Genomic DNA, 17,233 nt, shown 5'->3' with positions numbered 1-17,233 from the left:
AGTAAGACATGCATTTGAACCTGTTATGCGGTTGGTTGCTTCTTGTTCCCATTAGAAAGATATATTGCTTCAATCTTATTTATTAGAACTTATTAAGAAAAGAAGTTGTTTATTGGTATTATTATTATTATTATTATTATTATTATTAATAATGTCTGAAAAGAAATTAATGGAAGTTTCTTTTGATCATAGATATAAGGTGGTTAAAATGTTTAGTCATGACTGAAATCAGCGGTCTTTTTAAAACGACGTGCTTTATTGTGATGAAAACGCAACGACAACTGACTCATATAATAGACACGCAAACATGGATACTATATGTTTGCTTGTGGATTGTATATATTCTTTTGTTCATTTGTACATTTTGGCAAAGAGCCATTCTTGACATACTTGTGACATCGAACAAGCTTTGAACGCGAGGATTCTACCTGGCATAGGTCTTCGCATATCTGGTCATCTAAGTATGAGGTGTATCATATATTTATAGCTCTATTTATACGAATTTGGAATCCCATGTCATTATCTACTACGTGAAATGTTCATCATATTCAGTTCGGTTCTTTATTCACTGAAACAACGCACCTAGCTCAGAGGTATTTGAAAGAACCAGTCAATTAAAAGGCTAAGGCATGCGACTTACCTGATAGTCGAGCGCTCAACTGACTGAGTTTATTTCGCCACTTAGTACAAGATATACACTGATTTGTGAAGATGACGATGATAAGAACAATAACCAATAATGAAAATATATGCTACAAGCCCATGATGCAAATTCTACATCACAAAATATCAACAAAGTGGAACGCAATGGTACAACATAAAGTGAAAGACAAACAAGATAGATAATTAGATATAGGTAGAAACACTGATACACATATGTAGACAAATACATATATACCGTGTAGAATTTATAACAAGAATTGATCTGTATTTAAAAGTTTAATATAAATACATCCCAAAGTAACAGATGACATTTGTGTTCTTGATAAAGCCAATAGATTCAAATACATTTGGTCCGCTCCAATAATATTGTGTGTATTGGCTTCTTGATTAGATCATCGGACAATCATCAACTTGACAGACAAATAATTCATGATACTAATCTTCGGGGACACAATTACCACATGCTAAGTAGTTGTTCAGTCCTATTAGCACCATATCTAATAATATCGTTCCTGGTTTTTTGATGAAACACGCTGTCTGAACGTAGCAGACTTATGTATACAATTAAGAAATATATTGTTCAAACTTAAAATAGGACTTCACTTTACACAACGTGAGTTTTGCAGAAGTCGACATAAAGGTATTGCATTCAGCTAGGGTAACATTCCGGTACTCTGACTTTGACAAAAATGATTTAAACAAGCCCAATGTACAATCCCAACAATTTTAATAAAATTAAGAAAGGAAATCTATGATCTGTTTACACTGTTACCCAATATAGTATATAATTCTTTCAATATACTGTTTTGTGTATTAAAAATGGGGATCCCACACAGTTCACAAAAGGTCGGTTCATATGACCTTTAAATTTTCACATAGGAAGACATTACAAGACAAAACTTAATATGAACATTGTCCGTTGAAAGTATTTTGTGCACACTAAAATGTGACGCATAATTAAATATCGAAACTATCAAAAAAGAAAAAACGCAGCTTTTTATGCAGTTTCAAAAATAACGTCTGAGATTCGCAATAGGACTTTATACCTTCCCTGGACGGACAGGTTTTGAAAAGTGACACAAGACGTACTGTAGGGTTCTGGAAATTTTGATGCTATAATACGAAGTGACACAAGACGGACTGTAGGGTTCTATAAATTTTGCTGCTATAATACAAAGTGACACAAGACGGACCGTAGGGTTCTGAAAATTTTGCTGCTATAATACAAAGTGACATAATACTTACTGAAGGGTTCTGATAATGTTGCTGCTATAATACAAAGTGACACAAGATGAGTAAAGTCTTTAAACAAACTTCAATTAAACAGCCATTTTTCAGCATATATATATATATATATATATATATATATATATATATATATATATACATAGAGAGAGAGAGAGAGAGAGAGAGACAGACAGACAGAGAGTCTTTATTTGTTTCCTTTGCGGGTAATATTGTATTGGGTTGCATTTCCTTGATTTTGTTTCATTGCTAGATTGTTGACAATTTTCACTTTGATATCCGGATCAGTTTGGGATCTTTTTGCATTTGCAAAGTACATCTGAGCTTTGTCTTTCCACAGTAACAGCTGCTTCATCTCATTCTGCTGACGTTCCAACTTTTGAGTCACGTTGTTGAGCTTCTTCTGGAGCTTTTTCTTTTCAAATTCGTTCTCCGTTTCTCTTGACTCAGCTTCTTTTATTGTCCTTTCTAATGTTCTTACTTTAAGTTGCAGCTTTCCTATTTTTGCTTTATTGTTTTCCATAGCTGTCTCATAATTAGTAATCATCTCTTTGCATTTGGACTCCAACTTTTCATGGGAATCTCTCAATTGGACTAATTCAGCATCTGAGATTGGAAGTTCTTGACCACCAATATTCCTACTTTCCTCCAACTTCGCTGCTAACTTTTGAAGCTCATCACACATTTTGTTTACATCGTTGTCTCTCTCTGTCAATTTTTGCTTCATATCCCTCTGATTGTCTTCAGACAGCTGTAGAAGCTTCTGCATTCTTTCTTGATTTTCTTCATACTGCTCTTGGATCCTCTGCATTCCTTGTTTGTATTCTTTCTGCATTTCCTGTAACTGCTCCATAATACGATGATTCTCGTCTTTGTCCTCTTCCTGATTTTGTCTTGATTCTTTCCTTTGTTCTCTTTGGTCTTCCTGAATTTGCTTCGACAGTTTTGATACATTTCCGTTCAGTTCTAATCCTTCTATGTTCCTCTGAAAATTATGTGGACAGACATTAATCAATATCGTGGAACACACGTTAGTGCATTAGACGTTGTATTGCCCTTTTATATTATCGAAATAGTTTTGTATTTCAATGTGTATTTAATGATGATGATTAATAGCGTAAATATATTACCCAATGCTCTTTGTAGCGAGATACAATATAAAATAAATGTCGATCATGTGAAAAATATGCACAGTTCGAAAACAGTCATGCAGATCAGTTTGACTTAATACGTAGAAAAATTGATTCAAATTTCGTAATCGAAAACTGATGAAACATAGATGTACCTGAAAAATATTAAACAAATAATGGTTACAAACGCATTTATTAGATAGTCGAAAGGGATCGTAAACGCTTCCAAACCCCTCTTTGTATTAAAGAAAGATGGTGTACAAGTGGTACAACATTGAAAAAAATGTATCTAGGATGGCATCATCTTCCCATAATTTTGACAAATGTACAGTTTAGACATTATGAAGAAAGAAATACTGACTAAATAGGATATTTTGTTCTGGCTAGTGTTTTGACAAGACTTCTGCGGGAGTGGTGTATCAACTACTTCGTCTTTTTCGGCGTCTTCTTCCAAACTTGATGCAACAGATAGAAACGGCAGATCCGCTTAAATAAAAAGAAGCATTTCAAAATAATTTGCCTTATAAAATGAACACGTTGGGCTTTCTAATGCACAACATAAATTGTGTGGAAGTCTTTGGAAGTTTGGGGAAAACGTATGACTTCTAGCGGAATCACGCCAGGGTCTGAAATTGCTCGGTCAAGCAAATACCCCTTCTTTGTAACATTATTGACAACAACATAGAACACAAATAAATGTGTTGTCAGACAATGTAAATACTTTTCATACCGTAATTGTATCAACTGATAATTCAAGAAATAATCATATAAATTGACACTAATCAAGTCGCCTCAATGGCCTTTTCATAGGAATACCAATATTTTAACTATCCTACACATGTCTAAACTAAATCAAACAGAAGTACTTTCATGCGTTTGGGAAAATGTTCTGGTGATGCAAGATGTCAATGGTCATATTGCTACTAACCTGAGGACTGTAGACGTAAGTAATATCAGACTGATATACAAACAACAGATTAAAATAACGATAAAAAAGATGGATGAAAGTTTAAGAAACAAGCTGACTCGATAGTGACCATAACTTAACCTAAAGATGTATACCTTCTTTCTCGGATACGTCAGATTCCATAGTTGTTACAAGATCCAGAAGACTTTACATCTCAGACAAGATTCTTAGTGCCTCGTTCTTAGACAGGATTAGAACTATCTCATCAGTGGTCTCGATACCGTCTGCTTGATCTCTAAAAGTCCCCTGTCTCTCAACTGTTTCAAAAATAATAACTCCTTCCTTGCTCCTTCAGGCAAGTTTCAAATGCCCGAAGTGCAGTTTATTCCCTTGGCAGATCGACCGACTACTAAAAATCAATTGCCTACAGTATGCATTATCTGGAACGTGTATTATATTTAAATGAGACTGCGCTAGACATGCGCATATACATTTTTAAAAAATCTTGTTCAGGTTTTGTTTTGGGTAGGTGCCTATATTTATTTAATTGGAAAAAATGGGGATTTCCACCCTTCTTCATGTGGACCAATGGTTTTTATTCCGGTATCAATTGATATTCATTACCGTTTGTTTTAAAACTAGGTTATTTTTCAAAATTGATTATCACAGTGGCAATTGATAAAATGCGTCCATATCTACTACTTACACATCTTAGGTAAGGTACAAGTGGTTATAAGGCCATATCGAACTCAGAGGTACTATCTTTTCTTTCATATATCCTATATCTGGCGCATCTCGCATTCGTATTCAATTGCCGCGAATAATTTCTTGTCGTTACTCCAGATATACTAAGTTGCCGGCATTGGGGTGCTTTGAATTCAACATTCACAAAATCAAAGTGCTCAACGACGATATGTAAAAAAGCTTGACCCTCGTCAATAAATACGAAAGATCTCTTTTCTAATTATGTTGCTTCTCTTGGAATCTTCCTAATCGAACGTAGGCAACGTTGTCAATCCGTGTAAACGGAGTCGAAAGTTACATAAAGACAGTATTCATTAGTCAGTTGTTCAGATAAATGTCTCACGTGAAAATTTTTCAAATAGCTTTGCTTGTATGTTTTGAGTTGTAAACACTAATTGGTGTGTGGGTCTCAACATCAAAGCAAGCATCTGGATTATCAGACACTCTAATCCTATTTGGATTTTGAAATTAGTATTCGCGATATATTTAACTTCAGGAAAAATAGGGCCATGGGGAAGCGACCCAACATTAACAAATCACACGAATTACTGGTCCCGCAAGACCATCACGAAATCAATGTAAAATAAGGAATATTGGTATATTTTGCATAAAACGTTTATTTCATTAACAAGGAATAAAGCAACTGGTGCGAGAGTATCGACGCCTATATGAGGTTTACATGTACAGGTTCATATGGTGGTTGAACATCGAGCAGTAGTGGTGGCAGAGCATCCTAACCCAAAATGCAAGAAGCAAGGATTAATTACGATTGCTCTTTTGGGACAAGATACAAAAGTTCTACCTTGTGTGCTCACAGCACGACTGCAACTACAATGACGGCGTCATATTTGGCTTAAACGCCTATAATGATAACCTTTCTTTTAGGGTTTCTAGAATCATGTTTCACTCGACTAGCCGACAGAAAAGAGTTATACTTGGAAAGAGGCTCTACACAATCACAGTAATCGGCCAGAAAGAAAAAAGTCACTGAAACGGTAAACAGGTTGTATCATAATTGTATCTATAGGCGTGTTAAACGCCGTGTCATTTCCAGATCTGAATACATTAGGAAAGCTGACATTTTCTTTGGCATTGTCTTCATCCTGCCGGTAAACCATGGCGACAGGTTAGAGGTGCCTCTCCTTAGGGGAAGTGAATGCCCCACCCAGAGGCGGCGTTAGGAGTACGCGGATCCTAGGACCGACCATGACCGTGCCGGGCCAGAGTATCGGCATCTTGATTGTACGCTACTGCAAACACTGATTATGTCTAGACTAGATCAACTTTCTCGATTTGGCGGAGAATATAGCTTGACAAACTCATAAGGACGACCTTAGGCCTTAAGCACGAGACCCCCTCAAGAGCGGGGCTGGGTCGGTCGCCCCACTTGCCACCCCCAAACGCCGATCACGGCCCCACCCCTTCCAGATCCATTACATTTTATATCAAGCTGCTTATAGAGGAATTATAATGTCACTATATTCAGAAGTCCAAAAACCCACAAGATTTGCGTCTTCAAAAGATCTGCGAGGTTACACCCCCTCCCCCCTTACTGTCATTTGGTTGAATAGCGGCGTGATCTACAAAAACAGCAGAAGAGGGTAATTAATGTGATGGATAATGCTCACACCGCACTGGCGACATTATCGCTGGGAACTTGGTCTCTTGTCAACACTCGTTTTGGCCCCGCTGATAACAGTCTTGGAGATAACAGCAATGAGCTGCGGCCTGTTTTTGATATCCGACCTTTTTGTTAGCTGGCCACGATCCATAAAATTTAAAATGCATGATGACATATAAACAAAACACTCTTATATATGTCTGAGTCGAACCAGGACCAAACAAAAAGGATCTACTCGTTTAAAAGTATAAATATGCACGTATGTGAGGTGATGCAGTACTAAATCTCGAAGGAAATGGAATCATTAACCTTGCAAAATGATGCCACGCAGACATTCGAAAGCTTTTTGAATTAACGGAAATTCTGAGTTTCATATTCAGAGCCTTCTTCCTCTTTATGATGCACTACTTGACAACTCAATCTCTAAAACGAAAGTTCGATTTTGCCTTATATTAATACAGAAAGATTGCGTAAGAGCTGTTTGTATGAAAAAAAGTTAATGCGGACACCAACTAATGTAAATCTATTTTAAAAAATGTTTTCCGCCGGTCTCAGAGAGGAGGGTGGGTAGTCCTGACATGTCTAACAACCACGTTTTGTCCTTTGTTGTTTGTCCGACGCTGTGGATAGGCTGGATCCTCAACCGTTTGGTCTCTACCCAGCTGACAGTCGTTCAGATGGGGTCCTCTAACCTTATGTCAGAGGTTCACCAGCCGGCTTTGGCTAAATGCCACTTATACATGTACCACCTCGATATAGAACAATATAAATCGATAAGTTTTTGTTTTCAATATCACAAGCTATTCATATATCAAGTTCTGGTCTCGAGGCAGACACGATTGAATTCAAGTTACTGAATTTTTTTCAGATTATGAATACAGATAAGATATGACAAACCAAATGCGAAGCATAAGCGTGAAATTTGATAGCTTTACAGAATTCCATCATGATAATTATTGATATTTCTTTATAATACAATTAACGAAAGATCAATAGATGCGTACATGTCGATTAAAATACATACTTGCGCCTTGTATACAACGTAAGTATCGATTCATTTTTTAACTTTGACAGAGTTTAAGAGTGTGGACACCTTGCGTAACGAACAAAATTGTTATGCACTCAAGGCGATATACAAGACAACAAGAATTTTGGTTAAACATAAGAAACTATTGTATGAATCTGTTTGCTACCACTTTCTTCCGCTACCCCTTCCACCCTACAAGCAGATCTTTTTTTATATAACTTTCATCTGCTCAAACCTATACTTTGAATGGTTCCCTAATATAAATGTTTTACCAACTTCTCACTTCGGCCTTACCGTTTTCGCACTACAAAATGCATTCAAGAAAAGTAAACATATTCAGTGGAAAAATTAACAAAGAACACGATTTCCTTGGTGGTGAAATATGTTTTTAAATGCCATGAAAAGTTTCCATAGTCGGTGCTAACTGTTGCAAGAATGAGAAAATTACATAATATATGCGGCTTTTTATAACATTAGATTTAGCAGATTTCCGAATGGTATCACCATTCACTATCATTAAATTAAGTTCAGTAGATATTATTGAGTAATTCAGATGTAACATTGCTGTAAACATATTAAATCCAAACAATATACCTCAGATAGAAAGAAAATCATACATTTTTACTACTGGTTTATCATGAGATGGTTACTGTTTGGTGTTCCGGTTTGGTAATATAACTTTTGTCCCGCTTGTACTGGGTCTAAGCCAACTAGGCTGCTAATTCGTGCAGTGAAAGACAATTCGTTATTACCACAGCAATGTGTTTTACTGATGATGTCTTTAATATTGCAACCGAGTGAAACTTTCTTAATTGTAGCATGATCTCATTGAAAAATAGGCGGTCATAGAGAGATACGTGTATGTATTTGATACAGTTTTGCTTTTTAAATAACTTTAAACATCTTGCCGTACATATTATTGTGAGGAAGATATGAGATTCGTTTGCTTATCAGTGCGCAGTTATTGGACGCTATGAAAATTGTAAAATATTATTTCAAAATTTCAAATTTTGGATTCAAAATAAACGGTTGTGCCATAGCCAGAATATAGAAGAAATACCATAGTTGAGTATTAAATGCGGTATCATTCCCTGTTATCTTAGTGTAGGCCCATAGTGTTAAGCAGGTTTTCCTTGAGCTGCAGCCAGTTTGCCGCACCACGTAAAGTACTGGTAGTAGGCTTGTGCTAGTTCTAATTTTATTAAAACTTCTCGTATCAGTGCTAACTGCATTTAGCACAATAGACACAATAAATATTTTTAGATCTGGAGAACGCCTTAACTTACATGTACGACATTTTTCAACCCCATGGTGTAAGGGAGGTAACACATTGGACACTCGGAGACGTTTATAGGACTGAAATGCTAATGACATGGAATAATAGGAACCAGTCTAGAAATAAGTAAACATAAAATATAGTATATATGCGTTAGGCGGCAAGGATTGGTTAATTATAATAATAATGATAATAATAATAGTAAAATGTTAGTGAAAAGAATCTTTTCAGAGTTTATCCTAGCTGTAACTGCAAAAATAGAGACAATATTTTATTGATAGAATTTCACTACTATTACAGACTTGAGGTTGTAAGATTCATTACTGAAATTAGCATCCGATTTCTTGATACTTAATTTGAAACACATGTAGATCCATAAAATGACTCTGCTCACATGACTTTCTCTACAAAAATGCTTGCATCAAGAATATGTATATAATGCTAAATATGAGTTAGATTACGAACATTCAGAAATATTAAGTTATTGAATTTTTAACATCATGATGTTTAAATAGGCATATAATGGGAGCTGAATTAGTATCCTGAATCCTATACCATGTGTCGGTAAAATGTGCAACATAACTTCTGATATTACTGGATAATTTCCTATTTTGACACACACACAACCTGCCATTTTCAAAGAAAAAGACACGAGCCTATGAGCTCGAGCCTTGTGTTTATAAATTCACAAATAAACTGAATCTGCAATTTAGTTTACGTTTATTTTGAGTTAGGCTTGAACATGGGTTATCTTCTTTGAGAACTGTCCGTCGTCGTCGGATGCCTTTGGTGGTCAAATGTTTATCTAAGGCTACAAACAAACAATTTGGTTTACGTATTTATGCATGCATCACAGCTATTTTACCCTACATCGTCTCTACGATTGTTTCTCAGTACTGAACTTTCTACTGTGCCCAAATCCTGATAAATCATAAGTTAATCTAAGTATCTTCAAAGAAGAACTCAAGGTAAAGTGATTGTCGTAGGTTTTCCAGCATTTTTTGAGAGGCTGGATTGTAAACAAAGCTCCACTTCCGGTTCTTCCATATACTGTTTCGCTGGCTAGTATGAGTTATTACTAGTGATACAGACCATGTGAAGGACATGTATAAATGTCTTACCCATCCCCACTATAACAATATTAGTTACAATTTTGCAGCGAAACCTTGTCTGGTGTTTGCCTTTTTAATTACCGTTATCCGCCCATTCCATACCAAGGCTGAAGAAGAGACGGAAGACTTGAGCTGCCGAATGGGTTATAGGCGAAATATATATACAGACACACACAAACACGCATAACGGAGTGCTGCAGTACAGTATGTTTCAATTTAAAAGAATCGCCCTTCAAGATATTATATACATCTATTTGTTGTTCTGTGTCCTATATTAAAATGCACTTAATTTCCAGTTCAAATCAGATGGCTACGGAAAACGACCGATAAACAGAGGCCATGTAGATTTTAGGTTATGCAAGGGGAGTTTCTCTGATAGTGTGGTAATACTGAACAAAAATTTTGACGATGCTATATACTTGTCCTAATGTTGGGAACTTGATGTATATGTTGCACAAAGTGTAAATTAGCTTTAAAAAAAAATCCGGTGGCCTAGGTTGTTACAGCGTCTGCTTCAGATGCGGGAGGTCGTGGGTTCGATCCCCCAGCCGAGTCATACCAAAGACTTATAAAAATGGTACATGCAGCTGCCTCGCTTGGCGCTCAGCATTAAGAGGTTAGTGCTAAGACTGGTCGACCTGATGTCAGGATAATGTGTCTGGGTGGGACATCATGCTACATGTCCGCATCATGATGCCCCAGTGCTAGACATCACTATAAAATGCCACACTGCAGACATCGTAGCGATATGACCGAATTGTTTTTAAAGCTGTGTTAAAAATCCAAATCACAACCACACACAGACACCACATATTTTGGAACTCTCGCTCGTTGACAAATACAGTAATCATGTGATCTCACTCTTGCATAACATCATTTGACATTATCAGACGACAAACTGGTTAATCGATTTGTTACAGTATGGCAATTTCAAGAGGATATAGATTCTTCTTTACATAAAATAAAATATTGACATTTGCTCCATATTAACTACTCGTTGGACTTAATAAAGTTTGCGCGAACAGGGCATGCTCGGCAGTAGTGAAGGGGGATCTTATAGGGTCTATGGGATTTATCATTAAAAACACCCTTGGGAACATATAGGGTCTATGTAAATTTAACACGGAGAAAAATCGTGGGAACATATAGGGTCTATGGGAATTAACATGGCCAAAAACCCTGGGACAATATAGGGTCTATGGGAATTAACATGGCCAAAAACCCTGGGACAATATAGGGTCTATGGGAATTAACATGGCCAAAAACCCTGGGACAATATAGGGTCTATGGGAATTAACATGGCCAAAAACCCTGGGACAATATAGGGTCTATGTAAATTTAACATGGCCAAAAAACCCTTGGGACTGTATAGGGTCTATGTAAAATTGAAACAGGGAGGGTCTCTATTTTTTTTAAAAAAATAAAATAAAAAAGGGGTAGGCAATGGAAAGGCTATCTCTTTTCGAGAAATATGGCTGGCCCTGAAAAGGGCCTTTCGGTTTTCTTCTTCTTCTTCTAATTTCTTCTTTTTCTCCACCAAGTTCTTATTTTATCTCCTACACTCTTCTTCCCTTTCTTTTTTTTCTTCTCCTCCTCTTCTTTCTTCTTCTCTTCCTCCTCTTCTTTCTTCCTCTTTTCATTTTCTTCTTCTTTTTCAATTTTTTCGTTCCATTTGCGTATTCTTATTCTTTCCTCTTCATCCTCCTTCTCCTCCTTTATCTCTTTCATGACACCACTAATCTTGTCCTTTGCTTTTCTTAAGTTATTAACTTCCATCTTTACACGATGGTGACTATAGGAATAATGGTCTTCAACGAGTCTTATTAGCATCTGTTCCATTATTCCTAAGTTGTCTAAAACGTCTTGCAAGGTTTGTATTTTGTCCATTTGGTTTGACGCCATCTTCTTTTTATTCTTTGCAGAATGGTTTGAACAACGAACACTGTGGGTTCTTATAGTGAAAGCGCGGACGTGAAGGAAAACATCCCCCTAATAACATAAAATTGATCTTACCTAGATCATGACCGAACATCGCGCGTACGTGAAGGAAAACATCCCCCTACTTTCTCATTTCATATAATATAACCACAACTATACTCTCTACATACGCTAAGAATCAATAAATAAACCCATAATCTACTATTCACACAAACTTACTTCAGCATTTACAAACACAAACACACAAACTTACTTCAACATTTACAAACACATACACTTCCACTATTAATAAAGAGTTAGTGTTTATATTCACACTACTCTACCTACGCACATTGGCAAATTAATAGTTATTTCTTTTCTAGAGTATTGGATAGCCCTGAAAAGGGCTGTTTTTTTTAAACTCCAGATGCAACTATCTAATGATTGCACCTTCCTGGCCTGGCGCCACACACGCATCTTCTTCCCCAGTCTCCTTTCACCTTTCTTCTGGGGAGCGAAGAGGGAGGATGATTCGCTTCATCACCCCAATCCTCTGTCTCGGGAATATTGAACGACATCCTCTCTTCTCTTTTCTTTTCCTCCTCTTCCCTCTGTCTTCTCTCCTCCTCTTCCTTCTTTATTCTTTCTTCTTCTATTATAGCCTCCGCAGCCAGTTCATTGACCAGGCGCCTTACATATTCCAGATGTATCTGGAGTTCAAGAAGTTTGCTTATTCTGCTACTATTCATTCTTGTGTTGATCAATCAACAAGGGTAGCTAGACTGCCCAGCGAGTTTCAATTTATAGTGAAAGCGTGGACGTGAAGGAAAACATCCCCCTAAAAACATCAAATTCATCTTACCTAGATCATGACCCAAAACAACAACGCGCGGACCTAAAAGAAACACTCACTCACTTTTTATGCTACCCATCACTATTTTAAATTTTTTTATAAATCACTTCAATAGACTATCCACATACGCAAAGCAATCCAATCTAACCCCAAATATACACCTCAAACACCAAAAAAACATGATTTTAATCTACTATCCACACCAACTTACTTGAGCACTTACAAACACAAACACACAAAAACATACCCTCACATTTTGTGAAAAAGAGTTAGTGTTTATATTCACACTACTCTACCTACACACTTTGGCAAATAGATAGTTATTTCTTTTCTAGAGTATTGGGTAGCCCTGAAAAGGGCTGGTTTTTTTTTTGTTTGCTATGGCATTCTTTTTTAGTTTCTAAGAATGCGATGTCCTCTGAGGATAGACTTTCTGGCGATAGGTCTGCTTCTTCGGAAAGAGTAGAAGAACTCTTTGGTGTCGATACGACAATCGACAAAACCTCTGTCAGCTTCAGGTTGCTGCTGTTGTTGTTGTCGCAACGTTCAGTGAGTGTCATGAGAGGGATAGTAAGAAATGAAAGAGCATCAATCCAACATTCTTATAGCTAAACAAAAGACAAAGGCATTTTTTTCAAAACACAACATTTTTTATTCAAAAATCACTTAACACTAAACAAAATCTCTAACATTTTTAACAATAATCCAACACTATAACATCAAACAATTTTTTTTCAAATCACAAACATTTTTTCTCAATGGACAACCTACTTTGAACAGGGCTGACAACTTTGTGAATGAAATTGTGATTTCCACTGTTGGAAATCATTAGGCCATTGATGGACACTACGTTTCCTAGCTTGAGACAAAAGATAAGCATAATGGTCACAAAACCATCGATCTACTTTCACATCGTTTCTAGAAGAAGAACGAGGATCAAAATGAGTCACTAAATGTTCTAAGGAATAGCCCAGGCTGCGATGATGCAGAAAATACACACAGTACTGTCCACACACCAAGGAATCTGTACCTTGTAATTTCACATTATTGAATCGGGTAGTCTGAGCATTTCTTCTCATAAAGTCGATGATATCGTCTTCCAAAGGGGGCAATCCGTACGAATCGAAATATTCCACACATCCTTCTTGAGGAAAGTAGACGGCTACCCAGTGGGTTCCTGGGAGATGACTGTCGTCCGTGTTGATCACGTAAGCTTGATGGTCTTTAGGTTTGCGATGAGGGAGTTCATCTTTAGCACAGACGACAGGATTCCAAGAAGCCGTATATGAACTGTGGTTCAAAAGGTAATAAAGTTCCCAGGTATCCATTGTTTTGTGTTTTTTTTTTCTTCTTCTTCTTCACAGATAATAATAAGTCGTCAATTCGATCCTGACTTTTTGCTTGAAAATGTCTGACGAATAAACGGTTATTCGTTCTGTTTCCTCACTCTGATTCAGGAGAGCTTCGATACGATGGATCTCTTGTGTGGTTAATGGTGGACAAGAATGTTCACGCAAGTCTTTATACCACTGGTGCAACACGTCTTTGTTCGAGATGAGACTCCAATCTTCGTCCAGATACTCGTCCAATTTTTCTTCTTAACTCACCATCATGCATTTATCGTGTTGAATTTGACTGGGATGATCGTTTTGACATCCATAGCAATTTTTCTTGATCAATTCCGTCATTTTGTCGACCAAGTGTTTGGCAAAACAGGAGACTAAATGGGCTTCTTGTTCTGGCCATCTTGACTTCATCATGATCACTTCTTCTTCTTTTTCTATGGTCTCCTCACATTCCATCTCCAAAGTTTCTCCACTAGGTAAAGAGGGATAACAGTCTTCCATGGTTTCTAGTAATCTAGAATGACTTCTCTCAAACTGTTGATTTCTATGGTATTATCGAATTCTGCATACAGAATGACGTTCAACGTTGGATTATCTTCAGCACCGGACTCTTTGATTGCAAACTGAATTTCCACACGAATCTGGCCGGATTTTATAGGGTGGAAATGTCCCTCGTCGCTGCCTTGGTCTGGAGTGAAATCGAAAGCCCACAAAGCGTAGCCTCCTGCATAATCTTCGTACGTAATGCCGTGACTGGTGTTGGTTCCTAACTGGCCGGTGGCTTCGTACAGGGACAAGTACGACCTCAAGTAATTCTTCTTTTTAAAGTCAGGTTCGAAAGGTCGGGTACACAAGGTCTTGCCATCGCGACTGACTTCGATCTTGGACACGTCAAAGTGTTTAAAGTAGAAAGGATTTTTAGCGATAGCTCCGTTGAAGGCTTCATTCTCGACGATACCAATGATTAAACGTTTGGGTAACTGTCCTTGGAACAAATGATCTTCGATCATGGATCGCTGTCCCTTGGGAATGGTGAAAGTTTTCACTTCCACGCGTCGTATGGGATACTTGGCGGTCGTTCTGCTCAACGTCTGACTGATGTCGTTTCCCACTTTAGGTAACACTTCCACACGGCGTACTCTGGCTTCTTGGATTTTGGTTTTGTAATCGTCAGCATTAGCCAATAAATGGAAAGCGGTTAGGGTTAGGGTTAGGGTTAGGGTTAGGGTTAACCCTAACCCTAACCCTGCCCTCATGAAGGCTTCTTTAGGGTTTTGTTTGTTTGTCGATGATGACATTTTGGAGAAATTCTTTGCCTTGCGTCAGTGCCGCATCTTTCAAGGCGTGCAATCCGCGTGTCACCATCGGTTTCAACACCGGGGCCACCGAACGAAAGGCCGATTTTAACATATCTCCTAAGCCGTGTCCTCGCTGTCGAGCAACCCCTCGGTACACTGGATACATGACTTAAGAGTCGTGAGAAAACCGTTTTCGAAAATGGAGTTTCACCGTGACTTTTCCTTTGGTGAATGGAATATTTTGTCCCAGATCTCCTTTTATAGCAATGTTGACCGTGTCCAAATACGACTTGCTGACAGGCAAATAATGAGGATGGACAAATTCGCGGTGGACGTGGTAAGTGTTTCCACCTTCCTGGTCACTGGTCGTGGCACTATCCACTTTGAAAGGAATGACACGCAGTAACGGTACGGAGGTGTGTCCCACCACGTTATACTCCACCACATCGGAGTACACGAACATCAAATTCAGTCCTTGATTCAGTTATACAGGGAATCGAAAATACTTGTAAAATTCCATATTGCTGTTGATCTTCGGATTAAAATTTGGAGCCATTTTTGTGTCTCCACCTAAAATATCAAACAAGTCACGATTGAAACTGATGGACATCGTTTGGGTATCCGGAAATTTCATCAGTAAGCGACAAGCCACTTTATGGTACTCCAGGGTGACACGTTTAGTTAGTTTGTTCAGGGCTTTGCCAAAGGCGAACTCGAACCTGTCCGCAATAGTGTCCACCAAATGTTGGCCACTAAAATAAAACCCTGCTGGAATTTTCACGGTGTAGATTTTGAAGGCTGGATTGCTGGCTGGTTTTGTGATCCCTGAAAACCCGATGTCAGTCATGGTTTCTTGTAATTGTTGGTTCAGGATTTCGACGTCAAAAGTGTTTTGCTTTTCGGTGATGTTTTGGATTTGTGTAGGGTGAATAATTTCTACTAAAGCCACTTCCCAATGGGCTTCGTGATCTAAGGGGATGGCTTGAGGTAATTAATGTAACAGCACAACGTGTTGTGGGGAAACACCTCCATGGAACTGTCACTGGGTAAGGTTAAGTAAAATTGGTTTTCGTGACTCATAATTCCAGAGTTCTGTGGCTCTCCGAGGGGTTACTGGACGTCAGAGGCGTGTCTCCGTCTAAAATGGGGTTCTGATTGTGGTTGGAGTGGTGACTGACACTGGCACTGGACACAAGGTTTCCGTGGTTCCCGTTGGAAGAGAATTTCAGGGAGGGATTAGGAAGTAGGTAACCGATGCAACTGCTCAATAAAATGGTCCACAATTGTTTGTCTCCTTGTTGCAAACTCAAATTGGCAATGGCTGCCCCGATGACACAATACACCACGAAGATTTGGCAGAAAAAGACGATTTGTGTTTTAGGCACACGTTCTCCACACCACACCCACAAGGGTTGTTTTTGTAAATCTTGCACAGAAGAACTAGGGGAAGAAGGACTGGTCGACGTAGCTGCGTCGGATGTATGAAAGGGCATGATGGTCACTTCTTCTTTTTATAGTCGATGACCTGCGAAGCGTCGATCCAAGAATCAAAACTGGGTGGATATCCTTTCCAACGTACTTTGACTTCTTTGACACGTCGTTTGCCCACTTTACGGGTTCTGCGTTCGAGAATGCTTTCGATGTCGTACACGTCGTCTTCTTTTTTGGCGACACGTTGTAACTCGGGCAAATAAAACGTTCCTTTGAGTACTTCTCCGTTCATGTCTTCCAATTTATAGACGGCAGGATGACGGCCATGCACTCGTCCAGTGACGCGAAACAATTCGGTCGTCCAGTTAGGTAAGTAACCTTTGTCGAAAGTGCGTTTGGTTTTGCCAATGCGCACCCAATCTCCTACGGTCAACTCTCCACTTTTCTTGGGGACAGCCCTCGTCGGGGACGTACCAAACAGGCGCTCAAACACCAGCACTTCGTTGTCGGGAGTCACGTCTTGCGGGGCACGTCCGATGCTTCGATGGTAAGATTGGTTGTACGCTTGCACCAGGTGCGGTAAGATGTCGATGTACTTCAGAGTGTGGTGATGCGTAAAATATTTCCACATGCGTTCTTTCAAAGTGCGTTGAAAACGTTCCA

At 38.4% G+C, this 17,233-nt stretch overlaps 1 protein-coding gene across 1 annotated transcript; it reads right to left on the bottom strand.

The window, feature by feature from the left end:
- Positions 1-897: 897 nt before the first annotated feature.
- Positions 898-4,354, bottom strand: LOC149806393 (uncharacterized). Its single transcript, XM_089973520.1, has 3 exons — positions 4,101-4,354; positions 3,400-3,524; positions 898-2,893 (listed from the first exon to the last, which is right to left on the bottom strand). The coding sequence occupies exons 1-3, from the start codon at positions 4,126-4,128 to the stop codon at positions 2,096-2,098; spliced, it is 951 nt and encodes a 316-aa protein (XP_089829646.1). The 5' UTR covers positions 4,129-4,354; the 3' UTR covers positions 898-2,095.
- Positions 4,355-17,233: the final 12,879 nt, after the last annotated feature.

The sequence above is a fragment of the Sinohyriopsis cumingii genome, chromosome 1 (assembly GCF_028554795.1).
Source record: "Sinohyriopsis cumingii isolate HCF-2022 chromosome 1, ASM2855479v2, whole genome shotgun sequence".
Taxonomy (NCBI): Eukaryota; Metazoa; Mollusca; class Bivalvia; order Unionida; family Unionidae; genus Sinohyriopsis; species Sinohyriopsis cumingii.
Note: the sequence above shows the minus strand (reverse complement) of the source record. Positions and strands in the feature narration are given on the sequence as shown.

Excerpts from the sequence above, each read along its gene's own strand:
- LOC149806393 (XM_089973520.1), bottom strand. The coding sequence starts at position 4,128 with ATGGAATCTGACGTATCCGAGAAAGAAG. Across the intron at positions 3,525-4,100 it reads TGACGTATCCGAGAAAGAAG|CGGATCTGCCGTTTCTATCT; the intron begins GTATACATCTTT and ends TTTTTATTTAAG. Across the intron at positions 2,894-3,399 it reads AGAACAAAATATCCTATTTA|AGGAACATAGAAGGATTAGA; the intron begins GTCAGTATTTCT and ends CATAATTTTCAG.